Consider the following 16,170-nt stretch of genomic DNA (forward strand, 5'->3'; position numbering starts at 1 on the left):
ACTGAACACCAGCCACCGAAAGAAAAAGAAACCTGGGTAAAACCCAGAACTCCACAGAACTAGACCATATGGAGCATTAAGACAAGTGTAGGGATGATTACCACACAGTAACTAGGTCATAATCCCAACATAATTGTTAGTAATCTTTATGTATCAGATAGTGTTTCAGCTTCTGAAAGCTTTTCGCATATGAGAAACCTTAAAGACAGGTCTCCCATATGGTCTAGCGGTCAGGATTCCTGGTTTTCACCCAGGCGGCCCGGGTTCAACTCCCGGTATGGGAATCTATGTAGATGATTCAAACTTAAACTAATCTAGAATTTAGTGTTGTGTGAAACTGCATTTCCTCTAATGTACACTAGAGGCTGCTCTGAGTAAACTGTGTCTGTTGAACATAAAAATCCCCAAAGTTCTTACTGCAAATGTAAAGTTACTAAATGGTTCATCTTACATTGAGCTGCTGAAGCCCATCAATCTGCAATTTCACTAATGGTCACTAGAAAACTGTCTGTATTGAAGTGAACAGGAAAGACCTCCAACTTCTAGCTACGAATATAAAGTTGATCCATCGTTATACATGTTTAGTTTTCAGGGGATATTTTCCCTTCTCTGTTGTATCGATGCAAACTTTGAATATTACTGCTCTGTAGATAAGCCCATCTACTGAAGGTTTAAGGGTGTAAGCTACAAAGAGAGCAGCTGATGGGATGATCTGGAAAATATGCAGCAGGGTTTTTCCCATTGTGTTGAATTCATGCCCCATATGGTCTAGCAGTCATGATTCCTGGTTTTCACCCAGGTGGCCCATGTTCAACTCCCGGTATGGGAATCTATGTAGATGATTCAAACTTAAACTAATCTAGAATTTAGTGTTGTGTGAAACTGCATTTCCTCTAATGTACACTAGAGGCTGCTCTGAGTAAACTGTGTCTGTTGAACATAAAAATCCCCAAAGTTCTTACTGCAAATGTAAAGTTACTAAATGGTTCATCTTACATTGAGCTGCTGAAGCCCATCAATCTGCAATTTCACTAATGGTCACTAGAAAACTGTCTGTATTGAAGTGAACAGGAAAGACCTCCAACTTCTAGCTACGAATATAAAGTTGATCCATCGTTATACATGTTTAGTTTTCAGGGGATATTTTCCCTTCTCTGTTGTATCGATGCAAACTTTGAATATTACTGCTCTGTAGATAAGCCCATCTACTGAAGGTTTAAGGGTGTAAGCTACAAAGAGAGCAGCTGATGGGATGATCTGGAAAATATGCAGCAGGTTTTTTCCATTGTGTTGAATTCATGCCCCATATGGTCTAGCAGTCATGATTCCTGGTTTTCACCCAGGTGGCCCATGTTCAACTCCCGGTGTGGGAATGATAAAGTCTTTGGATAAATTATTTATGACATATTTGTCAGATACACTATCCAGGTTTGGGATGTTGGAATGGACTGCCGAAGGTCTTCATATTTGTCAAGGGAACGCCAAAGATCACAGTTTACTGTTTGTGAAATCCTGGCCTAATTTAATAATTACAAAGGTTGGAGTTCCCATACCGGGAGTTAAACCCGGGCCGCCTGGGTGAAAACCAGGAATCCTGACCGCTAGACCATATGGGACATGAGTTCAACTTTCAAGGTTTCTCAACACAATGGAAAAACCCTGCTGCATATTTTCCAGATCATCCCATCAGCAGCTCTCTTTGTAGCTTACACCCTTAAACATTCAGTAGATGGGCTTCTCTACAAAGCAGTAATATTCAAAGTTGGCATCGATACAAACAGAAAACCGAAAATAGCCCCTGAAAACTAAATGTGTTTAACAATGGATCAACTTTATATTTGTAGATAGAAGTTGGAGGTCTTTCCTGTTCACTTCAATGCAGACAGTTTTCTAGTGGCCATCAGTGAAATTGCAGATTGATGGGCTTCAGCACGTAAATCTAAGATGACCCATATAGTAACTTCGTATTTGCAGAGAGAATTTGGGGTTTTTATGTTCAACAGACACAGTTTTCTTTAGTGTACATTAGAGGAAATGCAGTTTCACACAGCACTAAATTCTAGATTAGTTTAATTCTAAAACAGCTGGTCTACATATATTCCCATACCGGGAGTTGAACCCGGGCCGCCTGGGTGAAAACCAGGAATCCTGACCGCTAGACCATATGGGACATGTCAAAGTTAAGAGTGGCTGCCACAAGATTATAGAAAAATGATACAAAGATAGTGTTATCGTAAGGAGGCAGCCTGGGTTCAACTCCCGGTATGGGAACTCCAACCTTTGTAATTATTAAATTAGGGCAGGAATTGACAAACAGTCAACTGTGAACCTTCAGTAGAAGGGCTTCTCTAAAAAGCAGTAATATTCAAAGTGTACATCAATACAAACATAAAAGTGAAAATAGTCCCTGAGAACTAAACATGTGTAAAACGGTGGATCAACTTAGATAGTGCTATCTTGAGGTTGCAGCTGTTAAAAGTCCAATTCACCACTGCTCTCACACTAAGCTGTGTGTGGTTTGAGCCTGTCACTGGTTTCAAAGATCCAGCTACAAGATGTAATTCTATTATAGCAAAGATCCATTCCCATTCCATGAGTTGAACCCAGGCTGCCTGGGTGAAAACCAGGAATCCTGACCACTAGACCATATGGGACATGAGACCTATCTTTAAGGTTTTTCATATGTGACTAGGTTTAAGAAGCTGAAACACTATCTGATAAATAAAGATTACTAACAATTATGTTGGGATTATGACCTAGTTATTGTGTGGTAATCATCCCTACACCTGTCTTAATGCTCCATATGGTCTAGTTCTGTGGAGTTCTGAGTTTTACCCAGGTTTCTTTTTCTTTTGGTGGCTGGTGTTCAGTCCCCAGTATGTGACATTAAAAATCCCTGGTCAATTACTTCTGGTCTTCAGTTTTGTAAATATATGTAGACACAAGTTTGAATTCAGTACATCAGATAATGAGTGTAGCCTTGGACTGTATCCAACTATTGAAATCCTGCTGCAGTGTAAACCTGTAAACATGATTGTTACCATACTGGGATTTCAACCGGGATCACCTGGGTGAAAAGCAGGGTTTCAGAAACAGTCAACACTGATCTTTAGTGTTCCTATGACAAATATGCAGACCTGTTCCATTCAAACATCCCCGATCTATATAGTGTGTCTGATGTATTGAGCTTTAATTAAGGCTTGTCAATAGATATTAGAACATCTGAATGTCATTCGTAATTTTTTAAAGACTTCATAGTTCCCATACTGGGAGCTGAACCTGTGCCACCTGGGTGAAAACCAGGAATCCTAATCTCTGTAGACCATATGGGACATGTGAGTGGGCAGTGGTCACAGCTGCAAGATGATAATTAAAGTGTTCACATGATGTTTACAAGAGGACAACTTGATATCTGGATATAACAGGTCTGTTTTTGAGGAGGAGTTATTTTAAACCCAAGATAGTTGTTCTACATTTGTTGTCATATCCCATATGGTCTAGCGTTCAGGATACCTGGTTTTCGCCCGGGTTCAACTCCTGGTTTAGGAATGGATCTTTGCTATAATAGAATTACCTCTTGTAGCTGGAACTGAGACAAACTCAAACCACACAGAGCTTAATGTGAGAGCAGTGGTAAACTTTTAAGAGCTTCCTCCTTATGATAACACTATCTTTGTATCATTTCTCTATAATCTTGTGCCAGCCACTCTTAACCTTGACATGTCCCATATGATCTAGCGGTCAGGATTCCTGGTTTTCACCCAGGTGGCCGGGATTCAACTCCCGGTATGGGAATCTATGTAGACCAGCTGATTCAAAATTTAACTAATCTAGAATTTAGTGCTGTGTGAAACTGCAGTTCCTCTAATGTACACTAAGGCTGCTTGGAGAAAGCTGTGTCTGATGAACATAAAAACCTCAAATTCTCTCCTCAAATACAAAGTTACTATATGTGTCATCTTGGATTCATGTGTTGAAGCCCGTCAAGCTGCAATTTCACTGATGGCCACTACAAAACTGTCTGTATTGAAGTGAACAAGAAAGACCTATAACTTTTAGCTACGGATATAAAGTTGATCTATCGTTTTACGCATGTTTAGTTTTCAGGGGCTATTTTCACTTTTCCAATGTTTGCCACCTGGGTGAAAACCAGGAATCCTTATCCCTAGACCATATGGGACATGTGAGTGGGCAGTGGTCACAGCTGAGATATCAATATGAAGACCTTTTGCAGTCAATTCCAACATCCCATACCTGGATAGTCTGACAATAGTTATTCAAACATCCGAATGTTATAAATAATTTATCTGAAGACTTCATTGTTCCCAAATCTAACGGTCAGGATTCATGGTTTCCACCTGGGTGGGCTGAGTTCAACTCCCGGTATGGGAACAACTACCTTGGTAATTACTAACACCAGTGCAGGATTTCAGAGGCAGTCAACTCTCATCTTGGGTGTACCTGTGACAAATATAAAGAGCTCTTGTAGTCCATACCAACACCCCACACTTGGATAGTGTGTCTGACAAAGTCAAACACCTGATTTTTATAAATAATTTATCTGAAAACTTCATCATTCCCATACCGGGAGTGAAACCCGGGCCGCCTGGGTGAAAACCAGGAATCCAAAAACGATGGATCAACTTAGATAGTGTTATCTTGAGGTTGCAGCTGTTAAAAGGCCAGTTCACCGCTGCTCTCACACTAAGCTGTGTGTGGTTTGAGCTTGTCTCAGTTCCTGTCTCTGGTTTCAAAGATCCAGCTACAAGAGGTAATTCCAGTATTGTAAAGATCCTTTCCCATACCGGGAGTTGAACCCGGGCCGCCTGGGTGAAAACCAGGAATCCTGACCGCTAGACCATATGGGACATGAGACTTGTCTTTAAGGTTTCTCATATGTCATTAGGTTTCAGGAGCTGAAACACTATCTGATACGTAAGGATTACTAATAATTATGTTGGGATTATGACCTAGTTATTGTGTGATAATCATCCCTACACTTGTCTTAATGCTCCATATGGTCTAGTTCTGTGGAGTTCTGGGTTTTACCCAGGTTTCTTTTTCTTTTGGTGGCTGGTGTTCAGTCCCCAGTGTGTGACATTAAAGATCCCTGGTCAATTACTTCTGGTCTTCAGTTGTGTAAATCTATGTATACAGATATTAATTTGAATTCAGTACATCAGATAGTGAGTTTAGTTTGATAGCAGTGGTGAACTGGACTTTTACTATTTACAGCTGCAGAGTTATCAACATTTATAACTGCAGTTGACTAACTTTTATTAATGTATCATTAGAAAGTGTGAAACCCTCATTGGCAGTTAATAACATTTATAATGGCTTTATTACTGAATAGAAAAACACATCCATGTTATTACCGCATTTGATTTTAACAGGCAACGTTAATACAGTCGTTCATGAGACTGGGGTCTTTTTAACAGCATGCATCATAACATGTACACAACCTCTATACTTAACTATATGGTTATACCATAATGCAGTTGTAAATGTTAATGAACAGTTCTTAAATGGTTTTGGTCCAAAACGTATGTGGTCGAGTAAACCATTGGTCTGAGAGGTCTCCCTAATGAATTAAAGAGAGAAGGATTTCCTACAACCTGACAACTCAAAGGTTGTTCTTACTAATGCAATTTCACTGATCTATAAGGCATTAGTGAACTTTTTTTCTTTCAGAAAGTGCCACCAAATCATCATCAAAACAAGAGATGATCATGATCTGAGAAAAACCCTTAAAATAAACTTAATCAACAAGTCATTACTTGGAAAGGTTGGATCTTCTACACAAAATAAAGATTAAATAGCAATGAACAAGACAGCAAACATTAAATGGAAACACTAAAATCCTAGGTATCCATGTTTGCTTGAAGTAGAGGACAAGTTTAGGATTTCATTTGTCAAGGTCTAAGTTGTTACACATACTAATTTACACACATGACCTACTGAGGAAAGGCAGGGCAGCAAGCTGTGGCCCCACACACACACACACACACACACACACACACACACACACACACACACACACACACACACACGCATACACACACACGCGCGCATACACACACACGCGCATACACACACACACGCATGCATGCGCACACACACACACACAAACACACCCTGCTCTATATATATAATCCAAGAGCCCAGGCAGATCACATGGCCCTGAAAAATTCAACAAGACTGTCTGGGCTGGGCGGTGTTGAGTAGGTAGCTGGGACAAGACTTTATCAACACTTAAGACTCTGGCTCCAGAATCCAGCTCCAGAGGAAAGACAAAGAGTTCATTCATTCCACACTAGTCTGAGTTAATATCACTGTGAGGGAAATGTTTTACTGCTTTAGTCATCGCTCTCTAGGAAACACCCATAATACACAAAAAAAAAACAGAACATAACCTCACAGCAACAGTTCATTTAACTCCTAACATGCTGTTGCATAATTAGATGTGATAATACTTTCATATGAATGTTTTTATGATGACCTAATGGCTACAATTTATCATTAATGGATTTACATTATTGTTTTATTACATGCTACATACATGAAATATTTCCTGCTTACTTTGAATCCAGTTTAAAACCACATGACACATTTAAAACCACATTTGAAAGTACTATATTTGATGACAGACTTTACGTTATGATCAATGCAATATGCTACACAGCTATAGTGACCATCACCTAACACCGAATTTCCTTCTAATTAAACACCATTAATGGCCACTAATGAACGAATCATGGCAAAAACCACAAACCTGCGAGTGTGCGTGGAATAGCCAGGAGTGACTGATGGACTAGCGGGTCGTCTGAGGAGTTTACCAGGAGGAGAGGCACAGTGACCTGGAAAGGAAACAACAGTTTGTTTAGTGCCATATAAGTAGAAGGAGTATTAGTAGAAGCAGATGTTTTAGTAGTGGGTTAGTCAGTGAAGAAGTTGTAGAAGCAAAAGTTCTACAATAGTAGAACTTTTAGTAGGAGTGGCAGCAGTAAAAGTAATAGAAGCAGCAGCAGTAGTAGTAGTAGTAGTAGTAGTAGGCTAGGTACCTTCAGTGGTAGCAGTAGTAAAAACAGTATTATATTTAATTCACTCATTCAATTCAATAGTTTGACAGTTTGTGAAATATACTTATTCACCTTATTTCTGACAGTTCTGGCACTCTCGTGGAGTGTGGCGCTAAAGTTATTATCTTAGCTGAGGATGAAGACTGGAAACAGTTAGCCTGGCTCCGTCCAAAGTTAAAAATATATGTTTACCAATGCCACTGAAGCGCACTAATAACACTTCTCAGTAACAGGAATATAGAAATGTCAATTTGTGGTTTCAGAGGTAGTAATAGAAATAGTAACACTGCCAGGCAACCAGCGAAAACAGCACTGTGGTGACGGAAAACACCATCAATACATGGTTACATGACATAACTTCCTCTAAAAGCACAAGATACAACTTGTTACTAATGACCAGCAGAGGTTCCGCTATGTATTTTTTTTTAGCTTTGGACATAGCCAGGCTCACTTTTCCCCCTGTTGCAGTCTTTATGCTAAGCTAAGCTAAGCACCTGCAAGTGCTAGCTCTATAGTTAATGCAAAGACAGCGGTAATGATCTTCTCATGTATCTCTCAATAAGCTGACCTGGTTAAGAGTTAACATCCTACTGAATTAAGACATTAACAAAACTGAACAGAACAATAACTGAAGTAGATGCAGCAGATGGTAATAATAGTAGAAGCAGCTGCGGTAACTGCAGTAGTTACATTAGTAGTTCTAGCAGTAGAAAAGTAGGTCTAATAGTAGGACAGAAACAGATTAGTACAAATCTTAATGAAAGATGTACTTTAGTAGTGTAAGCAACAACAGAAGCAGTAGAAGAAGTAAAATCCTTAGTACATCAAATTGAATTAAGGTTTGGGCTGAACATCTACACACTTGTCACTTACTTTGTGGATGTAGTGCACACAGCTCTCCTTCTCATAGTACTCCTTCAAGGAGCTGTAGCCATGGAATTTTCTGCAGGACAGATCGTGGGATTACGTCAGTGACAGAGATGAGTAGAGTTTGGTGCAGCCATTAGCAGCCCAATGAAAATCAAAATCAACTACCAAAATTCACCTCATAATGCTGTCATCAATCTGCATCAGAGAGGTGGCTGCATACAGTCTGCTCAGGTCTGCATCACCAATGTTGCTGGAGCTCAAGCTCAGCAAACTGTTCCTGTCAAACAGAACAAAAAGGGTATTTAGACAAATCAGGGCGGGAAGCTAAATCTTTGTTTGGCTGGTGATCCCTAACACCCGCCTGACCCTTTTTATACTGGAGCACACACTCCTAATTAAAGCTACTGGAATTCATACTTAATGCCTTCACCCTAATTGTTCAGCACTTCAACACTCATTCCTATAGACAGATAGTACAGTGTCGAGAAAACAATGCCTCCTATGGATGTTAATCTTGGTGTGTTGTTAACCAACTTTCTGGCTGCAGAAACCCATTGCAAAAATTAATGTAGAGTAACAACTCAATACATCTAAAGGGAAGCATTTGGTTGCTTTCTGACACGCCCACACACACACACACACACACACACACACACACACACACACGAAATCAATGCAGTACTGCACTTTATATTGTTTAGAATTTGTTTACAACTGATTCAAACACTGAATTTAAATAAGGAAGACGTTTCTGTAGCAGCTTTAACTGTTAATCTGTTCCTGCAGAAACTGTTGTTGTGTTTCTCCACCTGTGTGACAGGATGAGCTTCTTCAAGTTGTCAGCCAACACAAAGTTGTACAGCCTCCGGCACTGGTCCCACTGAAGGAATGTTTCCTGAGCCCTGAACACACAAATGCACACAAACGCACACACTGAAATATACTATGGAAGAAAAACACTTTTAAGATACTGTAGCTTAAAAAATAAAAGCTTCAAGATGACATATAACACATAGTCACTTGATGTTGTTTTAGAACTGGGGTTAGACTGAAGTGAAACTCTTGTGTCCCTGTCTATACATTTTTATTCATGTCCAGTCCTGTTTCTGTTCATTTGTTTTTCCTCCAGTGTACCAACCTGAGGGCGCTGTACCCTTGACAAACGCTGACACAGCACAGCACTCGGTCCTGGTTTGACTGGTTCTCACCCAGGAACTTACAAACGAGGTTTCCCCCAAGGCTGAAGCCCACAACCACCAGCAGCGTCTCAGGGAAGGCCCGTTTGATGTAGCCCACCATAGCCGCAAACTCCCAAGTACATCCTGAATGAAAGACACAACTTTGGGGTAGTAAAACACATAAATATGACATTAAATAATAAGGCCAAGTAATTTTATCATTAACATTATGTTTTTGTCATTATTTTCTCAACACAAGTCATTTAACGTGTTGCAGCTTTGACTGTTTCTGTTTTGTTTCATGTTGTTGCTTTGTTCTGCTTCCCCTCATTTTGTTTCTCAGTAATGACATTTGAGTTGCCAAATGTTCCAACTTCACAGGATGACACATTACAGAGATGATACAATTTTACCTTTGTATTATCTCTGGAGATTTTAATATTCACTTTGGCCCAGGAGTTTTTAGAACAGATTGGTACTTTAATGACTTCAGGACTTCCAATAGACAACTCGTCTGTCCATTCTAAGACCACAACGTTCTTGCAGTTAACACATCTTATTCAGTTTAAGCTGCGCCTCTAGGTCTTATCTATCATGTTTTATTAACTCAGCCACGCCCAGTAAATTTGTTCATATGTTTAATCAGCTGAGCTCGGACAACACACAATTATATTTTCCTGTAAATCCTACTGATTCTGGTAGTTTAGGTGCCCTGAAAGACTGCACTGAATGTATAAAGTGTTGAATGGCTTCTAACTTCTCCAGCTTAATGAGGATAAGACTGAGATCATTATATTTGCCCCACCCAGCCTGACAGTCAAAATTAATCATAAGCTTGACTTCATACTAACAAGCTCCAAGTCATCTCACAAAAATTCGGGAGTAGGCTACTCTGATTCAAATCCGACCTTTGAAAAACAAATACAAGCTCTTACTCAGTCGTACTTTGTATATCAAACCCTTTCTGTCTGTTATTGACCTGGAGGTGGTTATTCATTCATTATTAAATCTTGTCTGCACTACTGTAAACTTTAAAAGCACTAAATTGTCTGCAATCAGTCCAAAATACTGCTGCAAAATTCTATTAATCACATTCAAAGGTTTAACTGGATCAGCTCTAAGCTACACCTCAGGGTCCACACTTGGGTCAACAGGAAAAAAAAAAGCTCTTCTCGCAGTTCTGAAGTCTAATCTTGCAACCAAAGGTGACCATGCACCTAAATTGTGGAGAGACTTAATGTTCACAATCCACACAGCTGTTTCTTTATTTTCTTTTCAACCTCAGCTACAAACACACCTCTTTAAACTGATCTGTACCATTTTATTTCCCCTAATGAATTTTATATCATTTTATTTATTGTTTTATGATGTTTATTTGTTTTTACTTAAAATGTATAATTTTAATACTGTCTGTCATATCTTTGTGAAAGCACTTTGTGACTGGGTTAAGAAAAATACATCGTGTTGTGTTCCCTCTTTACCGTAGGTGAACATGCGCGGCGAGGTGAGCTCCATGTTGGGCAGGGCCCCCAGGTGGTTGAGGACGGCGCAGCGGTAACCCTGCCGCTGGGAGTGATCCACAAAGGTACGAATGTAGTTCTTCTCGCTATGGTTACCGATCCCGGGGCAGATTACCATGGTAATGTCATCTGACAGAGACACAAGAGGGAGCATGTGCACAAACATACAAAGTGGGGTCATGTGTGGGTGTAAAAGAGGATGTTGTGTGTGTGTGTGTGTGTGTGTGTGTGTGTGTGTGTGTGTGTGTGTGTGTGTGTTGATTTAATTGGTCTGAAATGGATGGCATTTTCCCACAAGGTAGTTCATTAGTGGTCTCTCTGCTCATGTATACTGTAGTCTGAGCTGCTTGTTACTTGAGACTAATGTACTCACAATCCAAACAAGCTGAAAGCAGATCAATAACATAATGATCAGTGAAAATTAGCTTTAAAAGATCAGTAGTTGTGTGACTAGAATCCTTAACATGCAGCCAGCTGCTTTGGTGCTTGACAAGATAGACCAGTGTTTGCCTCTGACCTCCTGTGCTGTGGTCTCCAAGTGCTTCAAAGAGGTCAAAGGTCGCCGTGGCTCCGTCCTGCATAGGGAGAAACTTGCGGACCCCGCAGGGCGTTGGAGTGTTGACACGTCCCATCTTGCCATACAGGGCTGTCTGGAGATGACCACTCTTCCCCCACAGCAAGGGAGGAATGTATCTGAAGAGAAGGACGAGCTCCATATTATATAACGTGGCTGTAAACTCCACTCTGAAGATGTTTCAGCACAGTCTTAGCAAAGATTATCGGCCCACAGACAGCCACACATGTGCCACTCCAGCAATTAAAGGTGGCAGACGAATCCACAGGCACTGTCAGCCATGTAACTGACCAGCCCTGCCAACTGAATCTGAACTCTGAGCTAGAGAGGACTGATTCTTTGTAGTTGACATTTTCATATCAGCAAATTATGCAACTCCAGACAGCTTACTCCCATCACCTTTTAAATGTGGTAGATATAAGCGGATCTCAAGCCAACAAGATTTAGCAGAACTTTAAGTTCACAGTTTAAAGGGTTTACATAATATGTGAAAAAGTTGTATAAAGCCATTGGGTGAAGTCTGATCTCAAGTGATGTTACTTAGTATATATATTCAATATGTATTTATATATACACACACACACACACACACACACATATATATATATATATGTTTTAAAAAATTTATTTGTTGATTAGCCCTTTTTTAGGAACAATATTTTTGCCAAATCTGTCACTGTTCGTCTTGGGCTTCAACTAACGATTGATTAATCCTTTTGCTATAAAATGTCAGAAAATAGTGAAAAGTGCCCACTATAATTTGTTGATGTGTTCAAAATGCTAGTTTTAATTGTGAGCAACAGTCCAAGCACCCAAAAAAGGTTACAATCAGTTTATGACAAGGAAAAGGAGCAAACCATCAAATTAAGAAGCTTTCACCTGCAAATGTTTGGAATTCATGCTTGAGAAATTACCAAAATGATCAATTGATTATCAAAATTGTTATTCAACCAATTGACAGTTCTATGTGGGTCAACAGGAAACCTATTGAAAAAATGTTTTTAACAGAGCCAGGCCCAACAGCCTGGTGATGCTCTTCATTTCTTTGCTATTTTTCCTGCTATGAAACAAATCCAAGTCAAGTCCAACCCTCTGAGGTTATGTCTGAATCACCAGGTCAAGTGTGAGTCATTAAAGTCCACAGTCATCAAGTCTACATGAAAATCCAATCAAGTCATGTCAGCCTCACAGTACCTCTTCAATTTTGACTATTTCACTCCAGAGCTCCTCAAAGTCATCAGTGTTTCAGTCCAAATTGTATCATAAGTCTTTAAAACTTTAAACCAGACGCAGAGAAACACTCACTCTTTGGTCAGCAGTGGGCAGGATTTCAGTAGGTAGTGGCTGAGCGCTGTGTCCTGGTAGGTGATGTCTGGTGAAGCTGTGGGACTCTTCAGGTTCAGACAGCGGACAATGATGTACAGGACCGTTGCCACTGCTGCCAGCTTCACGCCATCAAACATGGCAGGCAGCTCCGAGCCGAGGGTGTGCATGTCACTGTCCTCGAGGGTCTTCATTGTAGATATGGGACAGGACCCACTGTGTGCACAGTAAGTAAGGAAATCATTCAATTTACACAAGTGAGGAGCTTACAGATGTAGAAATATTATTTAGACAACACTATGACTCTTTTATAAATATTTAATTTGTGGGGCTTAAAAATTTGCAGTAAAAAGAGAATTAGACTGATATCAGTTTGCCGATCTGGCATTTCATGAGATATCAGTCAGAGGTTTCTACCTGACAACAGCTTGTGAAAAAAATCATCTGTGCTGCTTTTGATTTATTTAATTAATTTCTCTGTCTAATCGATTTCTGTCTCTGAGTAAACTGTTGTTGTTAGTTGTCACATGTGTAAAATAAAGGAAGGACTTTATACCATCAAGCTAAATCTCATGAAGTCCTTGGAACCACCAATTCACAAATTTCTCTTTTCTATTAAATAAGTAACAACAATCCACTTCAACACATGGACATTTATGACTTTGTCTTTCTCAGCATGTGTGCTTCTGTTGGAGAGCTGCTAGCCCTGAGAATGCTGTCTGTGGCCTGGTGTCAGTGGAAAGTTTTGGTTTCTCCTATGGGTCAAAGACTGTGTCACAATCTGTCATCTTGCAAACAGACCTCTTGAAGCAATTTATGGCACAACATTTAGAAATATTGCCTCTTTGTACAAAATGTCAGGTAACAGATGTTTCAGTCCAAAAATACAGTTGCTGATAATGGCCACCAGAAAGTCATATTGAACAACTTCCTCTTCAGACTTTGCATGACAGAATAAACCAGCATAGATGCCCTCTATTGATATAAACTGTTCTACCCACCTTGCCGTTTGACTTTGAAGAGGGTGAAGTGGTTTGAGTCCTTCCTTATTGAATGATGTTTACTCAGTGCTGGAAAACACGGTCAAACAACTTGTAACAACTTAATGAACTCATGATTAATGAATGTTAATGAAAAAATTAACAAACCAAAGGCTACTTAAAAAAAAAATAAAATACACATAATGTCATTGGCTGTTATATCATATTGACATATGTTTATAATACACGAACTACAAAACGATAACGCCAAAAACTAGACCGATACAACCGAAGAGTGCAAACAGCCTGCTGTGTTTGGCTAGCTTAAATATGAGTACTGGTCTTAGTTTCTTGTTCCCTTTTCTTTCGTCACTCAGGTAAAACTGTTCCTGTATGAAGCCGAAGTGAATCTTAGGACTTCAGAAAACCCTTAAACAAAACACAGACCTCACAAAAGTACAGAACATTTTTAAGTATAAGTAGAGCATTTCCGGTGCTACCATCGTGTTTTTTTGAGGGTCAGTCCCAGTTCTGGTCGGATCCACCCAGAGTTGAGCTCCGTGTCTGAACACCGTCTGTTTACAACACAGGAGCTGACTGACCAGCAGGGAATTCAAGGCGCATTCAAGTGCTATGAGAAAGCTCCGATTTATGCGAATAAAAATCATTAAAGCAGCCAACAATAAAAATAACACCCTTTTGCCTGTTCGGCTCGCGATTTTAGCTCTTTAATTTTCACACGTATAAGAGTTACAATAGTTATTCTATAAATCAAAGTCCCACTCTTTTAGTCTTCGTCGAGAGTATGGAAAGTCGTAATATCCGACAGCACGGGAAGGCAGCACGATAAAAAGTGGTGTCGCGTACTTCCTACTTATGAGAAACTAACAGTATGACAGTTATAACATTAGAGACAGCAGAAGCCTAACTAACAGAACCAGCTGTAGTTTCTGTACATCTCCGTGCCTAGTGAAGACCGCTGTAGGCATATATTTAATAACAACACCCAAAAATCTGGTATGTAGACTTATAACCAGAGAATATTGGTAGAATCTCCTCAACTACAAACCACCACTTGAACTTTATAGCTGATTAACCACACAAACCTATAATAAGCTACCAGACACTCAGTTCTTACACAAATAGCCTATTTTCTCTACATGAAAGAATATTTTTATCCAAGTGCCAAGTGCACCTAAAGGTGCCCAGCCCATACTACTTACATTAGCTTAACCTTCAGAGGAGAAAACAGAGAGAAAGAAAGTCAATACATGGTACTGTACACACAACATGTCAAACACATTATATCAGATACAGAGGTGGGTAGTAAACATGGGTGGATTTGTGAGCAGGGTCAGGCCCAGGGAGTGTGAGGGCTCCTGGGTTTCACCGGGAAAATGTCTCAGATAGAAACAGAAAACGACCACAAAAATTGACCCAAAACTACCAAAAAGAGTCACAAAGCAACTACAGAGACACAACACGACCATAAAAAGACACAAAATGACCACAAAGACACCCAAGACAACCACAAAAAGATGCAAAATAACCAAAGAGAGATGCAAAATGACACAAACGGATGAAAAAACACCATGACGAGACTGTAAATAAAAAATAGAACAGCAACAGATTCCTGACAATTTATGTTTGAAGCTGGTTTCATTCTTATAAACAGAAATTAGAGCAGTAATTTATGTCACATTATTTTCCAGTGATCAGTAAAACCCTTGTTCATTGAATATTTTAACCACTGGAGGGCGCCGTCCACTAACAGGAACTAAACAGGTACTAAATTTACATTCATGTTGACTGAACCACACTTGAAATGTATATTTTGTGAATTCAGTTTTATTATCATTGTATATTTGATTATAGGCCCATTATAATTTGTTTATGACATATGTCGCACTGTATTTAAGAGTCAATATTTTTACAGACTGGTAACATGCAAACCGATCACAATTAATGAATTTCATTTCATGAATTGCCCCTAGAGGATAAATAAAGTATCTATCTATCTATCTATCTATCTATCTATCTATCTATCTATCTATCTATCTATCTATCTATCTATCTATCTACCTACAATTACAAGATGATGTTTAATGAAGATTGTTTACTGACAAACATTTGATTCATTATTTGATTTAATTAGGTTTTTTGGCATCGAATCAGTCCAGGGATTATATCTGAGCAATGGCTGTATGAGCTATGAATGTCAAAGGAGGGTTTCAGCTAAACTATGATTGTTTTCCTTCCAAAGAAATAAAACCACAGTGCCCAACCCCATCCTCAGTCATTTTCACTTCCATATCACTGATATTGCTCATAAGTGTAACGCCTCACTTTCGTTTCCAGATGGGAGACAGAAGTGAAAGAGGGCTGAGTCGATTCATCTTGTTTTAGTGTGGGAAGTGAAAATTCACCAATACACACAAGTAATTCATGACTTGCATGACAAATATCATCCCATTTAAGCGCACCACATGTTCACAAGGTTTAAATTTACAGGATTATGTTACACTCTATATTGAGGATTAGGATCAAACAAGCTTCTGTCTCATTGAAGTTCCATCTAACCATCATTTTGTGATAATTAACCTCCTCTTATGGCTCAGACTCAGAGAAAGTCACGAGAAGAAGCTT

General features: G+C 39.5%; 1 protein-coding gene and 4 non-coding genes across 5 annotated transcripts in view; 1 reads left to right on the forward strand and 4 right to left on the reverse strand.

The window, feature by feature from the left end:
- Positions 1-14,127, reverse strand: part of abhd2b (abhydrolase domain containing 2, acylglycerol lipase b) — a 22,641-nt gene extending 8,514 nt beyond the window's left edge. The window contains exons 1-10 of the mRNA XM_056387608.1: positions 14,025-14,127; positions 13,546-13,614; positions 12,527-12,760; positions 11,165-11,340; positions 10,609-10,776; positions 9,088-9,271; positions 8,759-8,851; positions 8,125-8,226; positions 7,953-8,022; positions 6,773-6,857 (exon numbers count right to left, since the gene is read on the reverse strand). Of these exons, the coding sequence (XP_056243583.1) occupies positions 6,773-6,857; positions 7,953-8,022; positions 8,125-8,226; positions 8,759-8,851; positions 9,088-9,271; positions 10,609-10,776; positions 11,165-11,340; positions 12,527-12,738 (1,090 nt within the window). The 5' untranslated portion in view covers positions 12,739-12,760; positions 13,546-13,614; positions 14,025-14,127. The remainder of the gene's footprint in view (positions 1-6,772; positions 6,858-7,952; positions 8,023-8,124; positions 8,227-8,758; positions 8,852-9,087; positions 9,272-10,608; positions 10,777-11,164; positions 11,341-12,526; positions 12,761-13,545; positions 13,615-14,024) is intronic.
- trnae-uuc (transfer RNA glutamic acid (anticodon UUC)) lies at positions 213-284 on the forward strand. The gene has a single exon. It is a non-coding gene; the product is annotated as a tRNA-Glu (tRNA).
- On the reverse strand, positions 1,545-1,616 carry trnae-uuc (transfer RNA glutamic acid (anticodon UUC)). Its single transcript has one exon. It is a non-coding gene; the product is annotated as a tRNA-Glu (tRNA).
- Positions 2,099-2,170, reverse strand: trnae-uuc (transfer RNA glutamic acid (anticodon UUC)). The gene has a single exon. It is a non-coding gene; the product is annotated as a tRNA-Glu (tRNA).
- On the reverse strand, positions 4,797-4,868 carry trnae-uuc (transfer RNA glutamic acid (anticodon UUC)). Its single transcript has one exon. It is a non-coding gene; the product is annotated as a tRNA-Glu (tRNA).
- Positions 14,128-16,170: the final 2,043 nt, after the last annotated feature.

Source organism: Seriola aureovittata, chromosome 10 (assembly GCF_021018895.1).
Source record: "Seriola aureovittata isolate HTS-2021-v1 ecotype China chromosome 10, ASM2101889v1, whole genome shotgun sequence".
In the NCBI taxonomy this organism is placed as follows: Eukaryota; Metazoa; Chordata; class Actinopteri; order Carangiformes; family Carangidae; genus Seriola; species Seriola aureovittata.